General features: G+C 39.5%; 1 protein-coding gene across 1 annotated transcript; it reads left to right on the top strand.

The window, feature by feature from the left end:
• The first annotated feature begins 5 nt into the window (after positions 1-5).
• Positions 6-11,371, top strand: LOC132784358 (relaxin receptor 2). The gene is made up of 10 exons (XM_060789912.1): positions 6-229; positions 726-1,064; positions 2,415-2,714; positions 2,785-2,968; positions 3,036-3,320; positions 4,348-4,419; positions 5,635-5,706; positions 9,544-9,615; positions 9,884-10,327; positions 10,387-11,371. The coding sequence occupies exons 2-10, from the start codon at positions 977-979 to the stop codon at positions 11,201-11,203; spliced, it is 2,334 nt and encodes a 777-aa protein (XP_060645895.1). The 5' UTR covers positions 6-229; positions 726-976; the 3' UTR covers positions 11,204-11,371.
• The last annotated feature ends 1,045 nt before the right edge of the window (positions 11,372-12,416 follow it).

Below are 12,416 nucleotides of genomic sequence, written 5' to 3'. Positions count from 1 at the left end.
CGTGCACGGACTTGTCTAGTCCTATTCTGTCTTAAGTTGTCTTTTCCAGGCTTATCTACAATTTGGTCGTGCCGCGCGCGTTTTGTGTGCGTTTTAAAACGCGTTTCAAGATTGCATTGCCTACTTTTGTGGGCACTGACAATATTTGCCGCACAATTGACTTGTCGTTTGGGGGTCTCGGTTTTTAGCCTTGTGCTTGGCCCCTATCGCGTTCACACAATCTGTAAATGTGCGTTTACTTTTGGTCAAAAGCGGTAAAGTGCTCAAAAGCAAACAGAATACGAAAATCCCAACAACAAGAAAACACACAAAAAAAAATATTACATTTTTACGACACTTTTCCACACCAAATGCTTGTCCTATTGTGATGATTGAAATAATGAGCCACCGTTTTGGCATACATTCCAAATAAAAATGTGTGCCGTCGACGACCTTTTGCGGAAATTATAATATGTCTTTTCGCCCTTGGACTTACGTTTATTGATAAGGCAGACACATTTTTGTCTTGTGCTTTTCGCAATTCGTGAATTTAATCAACCAAATAAATAGTCTTAAGCAATGTGTTGGATGTGCATTTTGGTGTATTCTTTAAATAAATTGATATATATATAGAATTTTCATTAAAAAAATAAGCCGATAGAGAAAAATTAGTAATTTTTTAGACTGCGATTTCGAGAAGAAAATTATTATGTTCTTCAGTGTATTATCTGCTCATATTTTTATAGCATTTTTTTGATGTAGCTTTAATCACTTTGAAGCAATCAAAATCAGCTCAATGAAGTGTCAAACTTAAGCTAAAACTCAATGAGTCAGCGGATTCGGAGTCTGTGGACATGCCCAAAGAAAACTGTCCAAATATTCAACTCCGCCCAGAGGCTGTGCCTGCAACGGCAGTCGAGTAATTAAACACCCTACAAAAAAAAAAACAGGAGTCCACCGATAAGGATAAGATAAAGTTAACAGAACTACTGACAAAATGGTATACGGAAGGAGCATAGCCGTGGGCATTTGCCTGATGACCATTGTTGTACTCTACTCAGTGCTGATGTTTTATCTAAGCTTAGGTAAGTTAAAGTCCGAAATAATGGATAAAACTTTAATATTTATTAGGCTACTTCCGAAAACTCAGTTTAGTCTAAAAATAAAATCAAATCAGTTAAATCTGTATTTATTAAATTCCTGATCCATTATTAAATTTGAAAATTAAATCGCAAACAGCAAACGCTCATAAATCGATGCGTTCAAAAGTATTTGAAAGTAATTTCTTGTAAAATACGATAACAAAAAAAACCAAATCGAAACCATAAAAAAATGTGCAAACTTTGTCTAGGGAAGAAAACAATTTGCTCATTTATTTCTGCTTTTGCAGGCTTCTATACTTGATGTACGTATTTTGTTTTATGGTCCACACACATTTTCATCGTGTTTTTTACATCTATATTTCGCTTCTTATGCGTCTATGGTCAATTTGCCTATTGATTTGCTATCGAGAATAAAACGAGAGCGGAACGCCAAACAAATACTTGATGAATGCCATTTTTTTGGATTAACGCGGCGTATGATGTATTTATTTGCAATAAACACGTACAAACAATACCATCAAAGCAACAAGAAATTTGTATTAAAGAATTTGTATATCTGCCAGCATAAGCCGAGCACATTGAGTGAGCGTCAGCCGCCAAGATAAATTGCAATTGAAATTGAAGTTGAAGTTGAAAAGTGTTTCCTAAAGCCGAGCGCTTTCATTTCATTTAGATCGAGACAGGTTCAAGGATGCGACAAGATTGTTTATAATGACGCAATCTGCAAGTAAGTTGGCCAAGGTGCTCGGCTGGACCATCAAAACAGTTGACGACTTATCATAAATATGATAAAGGGCCAAAGAAATTGCCAAAACTATTAGAAATTGTCTGCTGCAGGACATTGAGGCGACAGTCCTTTAGAAATGCTAATTGATATGCTATTGTCATGTTTTTTGTTAAGTTTTTCGAATCGATTTGAATTGAATTGAATTACTTGAATTGGAAATAGATACATACATAAATAAGTGAATGCAGAACAAAAGCGATTCCAAGCCAAATAAAAGCAATCAAAAGTTTTGCGCACATTAATTTTAATTGATTTGGCCATTTCTCTATGCTCGACTTCTATTGAACTCTTTTTTGGTTATCGAATTGAACAAATGAAAGACATAAACAGTTTTAGTTCCGCTCACTGCTAAGATTACTCATACGCAGTGTAGTCGAAAATATTCCTCTTTTTTTGGTAGCTGAATGAAAAGTTTTTAGCTTTAAACAAATAAACGCAACACTTTATTATGCTAAGGGTATTGAGGTCAAGTTATTGTTGTTGTCTTTGTTGTCTATGTGGCAGCGAACTCTTGTGATATTAATTATTTTCTACGCTTTCTCAAGGACCGTGCCCCACGGGCAGCTTTGCCTGCAACAATGGCATACAGTGCGTGCCGCAGCGGCAAATATGCGACAAGAAGCCCGACTGCACAGATGGCAGCGATGAGCATCCGGTCGAATGTGGCAACACCTATGGCAGCAGGGAGTTTGCCGATAAGCTTGTGCGTAATGCGATTGCGAAAAAGAAGGAACAAAATCAACGCCCAATGGTTGGTGGGTCAAATGTAAGCGCCGGGGATTTGCTATCGCCATCGGCGGCGGCGGGTAACAGCAACAGAAATCAAAGCACGTCAATTCCGTGTGGCAAGTACTAATGCGGATATAGTCGTGATGTCAGCGCCAATCTTATTTGTTTTATTCAAACATATTCCAGCTATCCTCACATATCCTCGACCCCAGTGCCAATGCGGTGGCGGCACAATGCTCTACTGTGGCAAATACGCCAAGCTGCGACGCATGCCGCGCATTAGCGCCGAGGTAACCAATCTGTTTATCATCAGAAATAACCTGACACTGCGAGAAAATCTATTTGCAAATCTGACGCGACTACAAAAGCTGTAAGTTCCCAACACTCACGTCATATCCATCAGCGGCATTTCAACATAGATTTTGTATAAAACACAGCACGCTCAAATACAACAACATATCACGTGTGCCACCGGGCAGCTTTGGCGGCTTGCCACATTTGGAACGCCTCGAGTTGAGCCACAACAATTTTAGCCAATTGCCGCACGGCATTCTTAAGGATTTGCATGGTCTGCAGTGGCTGTTTCTGGTCAAGAACCAACTGCGCTACTTTCCCATGGAGCATTTGGCTTCAATGCACAAACTGGATTGGCTCATCCTCAGCCATAATCGCCTCACACTACACAACGAGCAGCTGTCCAAGGCACCCGAGCTTCGTGAAATGTAAGTAAAGTTTTCTGGTCTCTGTTCGGTTTTGTTTTTTTGGGAGTGGGCAGAATGTCGCTGCTATTTGTTAGATTAAAAAAAAAGGACCTCTGCCCAGTGTAGCACACAGTGGCCCCCTTCCTCCCCTCCTCCTTTATGGGTTGTGTACTCGTTCAGTTGATGTATTCAAGCGTAAAATGCTTTACAGTGTCTGTGTCTGTCCATCTCCGTCTGTTCGTCTGTCTGAAACACTGGCTGGACCCTCTCCGGTTCGGGGGCGACTATCAAGTGCAGTTGGGCATGTGTTGTACACATAAATGTTAAGGTAGAGGGGCAGCAGTTATCCCCCTTACGATGTGCCATGGATGGCATAATAACCATCTCGAGCCAAAAACGCTTAAAACGTTTAACCAAAAAGCAAACACAAAAAAAAAATAAACAGTAACTTCAACCTTAATAAAGAAATTGACGCAAACGCTCAAGCAAAGCGTTGGCTAAAAATACCATGTTAATTAATACGAATAACTGCAATAAATACTTCATGAGGCATTGCTTAAATCTCTTGACAACATAACTGGCTAATCTGGCATTTTATTGCCTAGCAGCAATTGCTAAATATCTATCTAAGTTACTTACTAGTCTAATAACTAACCATTTTCAAAACCTTCATCTATCAGTTACGTGCTCAGGCATGCAAGGATGCAGACAATGGGCTTAGTTGAGTTCCTTAGCTACAGTACATACATCAAGCATATCCTTGGAGTTTGCAGCTATCTTTCTACTCTATAAAATTCATTTCTGTAAAGGGTATATACATAAGTACATTAACAATTCGAAACAAGCAAAAATGGGGTGAAGAATAAGTTTTAGCATTAACAAAAAGCATTCTTGATGGAGAGAAAACAATTCCGTTTGAGAAGTTAATAATATTCCCAGAATATTTGATTTAAAGCACTTGAGAGTATATTTGTTTCGACGCATTGTAATTGACTTTTAAATTCATGCATTTTATTTGTACTCATCGATGCTGCACTTTATTTTACAGCTATTTGGATCACAATCGAATCGAATACATTGGCGAGAAAACTTTTGCACAATTGGATAATTTAGAGTTTCTGTAAGTAAAGTAAAAGGAAGACACCCCCCTTTATCTTTACCCCACCCTCACATAGTTGTACATATTACCCTATCCCCAGACAATGTGCGATGTGCACGCCACTTTTCAAGGCAGCCTCCCATTACATTTGGCCATTTCTCTTTGTGTTTGTTTTTGTGTTTGTGTTCTTGTTATTTTTATTTTTAAATGGTAAATGGTATTGCCTCCCCCCTTGACTCTTGGCGCAAAAGTGTCGAAAAGTCTATTGAAATATGTTGTACTTAGGTTTTATGGTGCGTATGCGTAATTTTTACTCTTGAGTGCATTTTGCTTTCGTTTTCAGCTGCCGCTATCATTTGCGCTTCTACAAAGATTTATATGGGTTACATTTGCCTCAATCCCAGTGGCACATTGTCAGCAGAAAATACAACAACAATACCAACAACAAACACAAAATACCAAAATACAAAACGAGAGGAACTTCAAACAAATTGCACATACGCACAGTTGACATGACATGGCAACTCCAAGTTGCAAGCAAAATGATATTGAATTCGACACCTAGACGCTTGAATTTATGCGCCAATAAGCATAAATTTGACTTTCAATTGTTTACACATACGAAACACATGGCATATGCTAAGCAAATATTTAAACGTAAATCGAGTCATGTAAATTGCTTATGTATTTGTGAGTGAGTGTGTGTGTGTGTGTGTGTGTGTGTGTGTGAGTGGGTGTCTCGCTCTCTGAGTGTGATGTGTAGGCTTTAGTCATATATGTGTGGCAATTTGAAAACATTTATCAGGCATCTTCGTCTGCCCGGCGCACATAATCATTAATTTATGCATCAATAGCTGACAATATAAGTCAATGGGTCGTCTGGGCACCCGGCGCGTTGGTAAGTGAAAATAAATCAGCATCCCAAATTGCCGCACGTAAATAAATGTGTTAGGTCACCTCCCCTTTGCCCTCCCCTGTCCAATTCAAAAAAATAAACGAGCCAAAGCCAAAGACTAAACTGTTTAGCTGACACGCTGCGTATACGCAATATTTCGTAAGTTTATCTATGCGAGCCGCTTGATTGAAAAAACATTCAAATATGCATAAAGAATGACCTCTGGCAAGCGAAATATTAAATTTGTATAGAATTAAAATTGATTAATATTTTGATCTTTTAAATGCTTTAACTTTGTTTAGTAAATAATAAAATTTGCTTTTTTAATATTCTAATTTCAGTGACCTGCAGCACAATTTAATTACGCACATTCATCTAAGAGCCTTTGCCAATCTAACCGCAATATCAGACATGTGAGTATAAGAATATATTTTAATTTGTAGCTGACGCTAAGTAAGAATTATGAAATCACGATGCTTATTAGCATAATCAGCTTAAAAATGCAATGAACTGGAATAAAACTTCTACCATTTCTTGATGTATATAATTGCAATGAAATTAGTAGCTACAAAGTTGCTCATATCATAAAACTAAACTCCTAACTTTCTTTTATAGCTTATTTAATAGTGAGGCCTCGCGAATATGTAAATAGTGTTGGCTAATAGATCGATTTATAGTCGATCTATAAACTACATCGATTAAACTTTCAATTTTCTATTTTATGATCGCAACCACGCCTACTAATTTCGCGTATTTATTGCATAAATTATTAGCTCTGCCTTTATGACAGTCATATACAATATAAAAAGTAAGATATGCGATAACTGAAAACAAAAATGAGTACTAAGCGGACAATCTATAAGCGCTGAAAGTCGCTCATAAAAATGTTAATAGCCATGAAGACAACAAGCCACCGTGGCGTATGCTTAATATAAACTAGATGAGATTCTAATTTGTGTGTTTGAAATGATAAATGCTTTCCGCTTATTAGAAATAACAAACACTTTAAAGTTGAGTAGTTTATGCTCTCGAGAAGCAAAGAAGCCTCTTAAAGTTGCGGTCCGCACAGCAGAATTTATGGCTTCGATTTCTTAAGGATGACGGTTATATGTTGTAGCCACATAGTATATGTGTAGTATATAGTCTAGTAAAGTGGTGTGCTTGCACATAAATACATATATCAATATCATATTTAATAAAAGGACGTCGCCGGCAATGCCATCCACGGAGTCTGCTTGGCATCAGGCTGTGGCGTTCATAAATTTTACCAACTCACATACACAAGATACACATACATAGATCAGCATCAGCATGTCAAAGTGAACACACACACACAAGCAGTTGCTGTTGTTGTCACTTGACCAAAATTGGCACGCAAAATATTTAAGCAAATGTGGTATTTGCTGCATTTGTATCTTTTGGGACGCTGTCTGCCCCTTTGACTTTTGCCATGGGGAAATTGACGCCTTCAGGCGATGACAGCAACAGCAACAACAGCAAATAAACAAACAGTATTATGGGCAAATAAAAATGCAAATAAATTTGTATTTTATGTGAAAACAATTTCGACAAAGCAGCGCCTGCTTTTTTGCCTTTGCCGTTGCCTTCGCCATCGCTGATGTACGCCATGAATCTGGCTTTGGCACTGTTGCTGTTGCTGTTGCTGTTGATGTTGCTGGTCCTGCTGCTTATCCTGTTGACGGAGCCCATAATGAAGGAGTTTATTGAAATTGTTGCTGCCTTTGGTCTTGCTTTGGTCATTATTATCCCTAAAGTCATTGTTGGCTGTAAGTAAAATCCTTTGAAATCACAACGCTCTGATGTTGATGATGTTCTAACCCTCCCGGGCACAAGCACACCCACTTTCTTCGTCTGTCCAGCTGTGTGTTGTGTGCTGTGTGCTGTGTGTGTGTCGTTGGGTGTTTGCATGCAAATAATGCGCCTGCAAGCGTGCTGTGAATTTTTGAGCAGCTACCAGCGTCGAGTTCATAAAACAAATGTGACTTTTATGGCACTACGTTTTGTATCTTTCAGTTACGCATCTTAATACTGCTCACACGATGCGCGTGTGCAAGTGTATCTTCGTATGTGTGTCTTTGTACTTTTCTTCCTTGTCATGCGGCTCACATTTCTGCTGAGTTGTTTATTCGCTTACTCGCTTGACCAGCGTGTGTGCGTGTGTTCCTTACTTACTTAAATGGCACATAAAAAATCGCAGCACTAATTTGATTTCTGTGCCAAAAACGCACTGACATCTTTCTATTTGAGTGCTGTTTTTACTTCGACTTCTGCTGCTGCTGCGATACAGGGTGTCTCCGCTGGTTGCCGTTGGTGACGTTAATTGCGACCAATGATTGTAATCCCGTTGTAAACATGACGCACGCGAGGACATTGCTCGAAAGGATTGAACAGCAGAACGTGCCATTTCCAACGATTGCCTAATACCACCATTTTAATTGCGCAAAATGACAATAATTTGAGCCAACTCGCTAACGTTTGTTTAAAAGGGGAAATGAGTGATAGATGACTTTATTTAAATATTAGAAAATCATGAGTTAAATTGACTATTAAAAACATTAAAAAGAATGTCTAAGATTCGATTAAACCAAATTATTTATTATTTAATATATGATAAATATTTGTGATTTAATAAAATACAAATAATTACCATTATTTATTTACCTAAAGAGCATAAACTTGTTCGTTTAAGCCTAAGCTCTGCTTTCAATTCGCAGTTCACTCCTAATACAACTATGCACATTTATTTGACATGTTGTTAACTGCGCATTGACCCTCTCTCAGTATTATACCCTACTATGTATCTATATATTCTGTGCTGTTTGCTTGCGACTGAACTGGACGTGGGCGTGAGCGCGAACGTTGAAGCTTTGCAGAGGCATTACATTGCCTACTTTCGTGCGCAGGCAACCACAGAGCGAGTTGAAGCATTGAGTGACACGTGTGTGTGAGTGTTATGTATGAGTGTGTGAGTGTGTCGGGACTAAAGCAGTGGACAGACATTATTTGCTGCTTATTTGGGTACTTATGTATGTTGAAGAAGATTGTGCCAGCAACTTGTTGCCGCTATGGCCAGAGAAAATATGTTAATTGTCGTCTGAAATTGTCAAAGGCCCAAAAGGAACAACAACAGCTGGCTGGCCGGCTGGCCTTATGTACACACTTATTAAGTAAAGAATTTATGCCGTGGGCATACCGCATGAAGCCAGCTTTGGTGGAATTAAATTCCATTGCAATTTACATAAAATTGCTTGATAAGCCTCATTAGAGAAAAAGGCAGTTGAGAGAGATGGAGATGGAGATGGAGAACTGTCAGTATTTTGGGACATATCAAAAAGCAATTTATGCTTTAAGTAAAACATTTACTTTATGGCTAAGCTACTCCCATCGACAACGACAACGACAACGAGAACACAATGCAACTTTATAGCTGGCAAGCAATTACCAACTAGAGGGTTCGCAGAGAGGAAGGGGGCGTGGCGTATTGTCTTTGTGCGGCATGCCATAAAACCAAACTGTTTTCACTTGGCGCTGGCATTGATTGACCAGACAAGTGCAACGAATGGAACTAAACAGCAAAAGCAACAGCAGCAGTCGCAGTCGCATCTGTATCAGCTGCTGCACTTCACAAGAAGACGGAGACGCGTTGAGAGAAGACGTTGACGGTGAAGGTGGACAGTGGATGCTAAGGAGATGACTGGAGCCAGGACCTTTCCTTTTGGCCCTATCCACAGCTGTCTGCACGCTGTCATGAATGATGCGCTTTTTCCTGTGACTGACCAGCTAAACATACCACAACATCCCCCAAGATCCCCTCCTCACTATGTGTTCGCCCCTCCATGCAAAACTAGCAACTGTGCAGTGGTTGTGCTCCAGTGATTTATATTATGCTCACAGCTATTAAATAAGAATTTTCGTTATTATGTCTGACATTGCTGTGGAGTGTGTGCTTTTATTGTGCGACTTTTAAGTCATGCGATTAGCACTAGAAACAACTTTTTAAAGGCATCCTTTGCACACACACACATGCAATATTTAAGTGCACACACACACGAACACACCCACATACACACATACATATGTAATGTGCCTGTTGAAAGCATCGCCTTGGGTTTGTTTTATCAGCACAAAACGTAGCCCCATTATTTGGAGCTTATGCGGCGTATACGCAATCTTAAACACAGCGCCGACTCTCGTACAACGTATTCATGCATTTTGTTTTACTTTCACAGCCTCCTCATTGGCAATCCCATTAAGGAATTATCTGGCGAAATATTTCTGTATAACAAACGCCTCGAAGCGCTGTAAGTAAAGAACAACAACCACAAAATAATAGAAAAGGTAGCTCTTTTGGGGTTAAATGTTAACTTAAATTTATGTTTATGACTTTAAATATGTTTTGTGTCTAGTGCGGCTTGTTTATTTCCAAAACATTTACTTAAATTACAAGCTGCTTAAAAGTAAATTTCATGATATAAGTTCACCTCAAGGGGAAGCTTTATTTTGTTTAAATTTACAATAAACATTTCATTTTCACTTTAAACATAAAAACTAAAACTTCTTCTTTATTAGCTCACTGGCACACATGCCTCTGCCCATAGATCGCAATTTGGTGGAGTCTCTGAACGTATCCTTTTTGAATTTGAGTGGCATAGAATTCGATCGCATTGATTTCACGGCGCTGAATAAGATGCATAGCCTGAAGTACATTGTATTTGACCGCTTCTTCTACTGCTCCATGACCCCAAAAGTGCTGATGTGCAGCCCCAAAACGGATGGTGTGAGTTCCTTTGAGGATCTGCTGACCAAGCCATCGTTGCGTTACTCCACCTGGTTCATGGCATCGTTGTCCATAGTGGGCAATCTAATGGTGCTCTGGGGTCGCTTTATCTATCGTGATGAGAACGTTGCTGTCACGATGGTTATTCGGAATTTGGCATTGGCTGATTTGCTAATGGGCGTTTACTTGGCCATCATTGGAGTGCAAGACTATCGCTATAGGCACGAGTATCACAGGTGAGTTAAAAACATTTCCGCATTCCGCAATTCACTATTGATTATTGTTACTCCTGCAGAGTGGCTCATGATTGGACCAACTCGTGGCAATGCATTGCAACTGGAACGCTGGCGGTCAGCTCCTCGGAGGTATCCATGCTCATACTGGCCTTCATGTCGCTGGAGCGTTTCCTGCTCATCGCGGATCCCTTTCGTGGGCATCGCAGCATCAGCATACGCATCATTTACCTCTCGCTGCTGTGCATTTGGCTGACTGGCGTTGCCTTGGCCGTTACACCCGTGCTCATCTGGCGCTCGAGCACACAATTCTATGGCAAAAACTCTGGCACATGTTTTCCCCTGCACATCCGGGAAGCCTTCTCGCTGGGCTGGCAGTACTCGGCCATTGTGTTTCTGGGCATTAATTTGCTACTGCTCGTTATGATTGCTCTATTGTATACGGCACTGCTCATCTCCATTTGGCGTACGCGCAGTGCCACGCCCCTTTCGCTGCTGGACTGCGAATTTGCGGTGCGTTTCTTCTTCATTGTGCTAACCGATGTGCTGTGCTGGGCACCCATCATTGCCATGAAGATTTGGGTCTTCTTCCAGTACAATATATCGAACGACATTTATGCCTGGCTGGTCGTCTTCATTCTTCCCCTCAACTCGGCTGTCAATCCACTGCTTTACACCTTCACCACGCCCAAGTATCGCAATCAAATTCTGCTGCGTGGCTGGAAGAAAATCACATCACGAAAACGCACCGATGCCGGACATGGTAATGCCGCCACCACCACAACGGGCACGGCGACGGGTTCGTCTCAGCAACCGGATGATTGCACCACAACAACGGCCATCAAATCAATGCCATTGTCACTGACCATGAGCCAGTGATCAGTGCCACTGAGAATAGTCGAATACAGTATGCCAAAGTCAAGTCATAATTGCTTGACCTCATTTATTATGTCTATATGCTGTCCATGTATACGTGGATATAAATGTATGTATGTACTATATGTCTATATGTGCATCCAAGTCATTGTTAACCATAACAAACAAAAGCGTGAAATACATTCAATGTGATATTTGTAACAGATTTATTTTTATTTCTTGAGTGGGAATTTCATTGTATAAAACAAAGTGGATTTGTAGATTAGAACTCAACTTATAGGAAGGGAATTTTGACAAACATATATCTAATATATAACTGAATATGAATATCTTCAGTATATCAAATCATTTATATATTCATATTTATATTATATTAAGCTAACTTTATTAAACTACTTATTAGTAGGAGAACGTAGTTCATCTCAGACTTCTTGATTATGTTACAACATTATTTGCCGTATTCTCTTTGTGCTGTTTCAATTTTAACTAGAATTCGCTTAGAGCGCATTATATGAAATTTGCGCATCCTCTCCAGTTGCTCGAGTGTCAGTTGCATGGAGTGCTTATGTAGTGCGTGCAACCGAAGTCTGCAATGCAAGTAAAGAAAGTAAAAGAAATACCAAAAAAGAAATATAGCAACTTGTATCGCGCCGGAAATCCTTGATGACACACACTGCTTTCAAAAGGCAGCCACAATGCTAGCACAGGCAATCACAGTATGTAAGTCCTCCTAGTCCTATATCTCATTCATGTCCACCATTTGGGCACGATGCGGCTCTTTAAGACAAACGCGAATGAGCAGCTGCTCAAGTTGTCAAACAGCATGTCAGTAATGGTTGCCATAGTCGGTACGAACATCAATTTTTTTTAAGGTGAGCATCGACAGTGTCGATTTGACACTTTGAATAATATTATTTACTACATATTATATTGATAAATTAAAATAATTATCCCCTTTAACCGAATTTGTTTTGTTTCTCAAAAACTGTTTGTTTACATGTCAAGATGTGACCATAAACAAAATTTTCAAAACATACATTTTAACGCTGATGGGATATACCAAACCAAATACACAAATGCCAAGAATTGCCACCTTGTTACACTCCTATAGAGATCTCTAAGAATCTTTTTAAACTGCCTCTCTCTGCGATTTCAAAGAATTTCAAAATTTGTCCTCGCACTTTCCTGATTTTTATAAATAATTCACAATTTCCGA

This window comes from Drosophila nasuta, chromosome 2R (genome assembly GCF_023558535.2).
Source record: "Drosophila nasuta strain 15112-1781.00 chromosome 2R, ASM2355853v1, whole genome shotgun sequence".
NCBI classification, from domain to species: Eukaryota; Metazoa; Arthropoda; class Insecta; order Diptera; family Drosophilidae; genus Drosophila; species Drosophila nasuta.
Note: the sequence above shows the minus strand (reverse complement) of the source record. Positions and strands in the feature narration are given on the sequence as shown.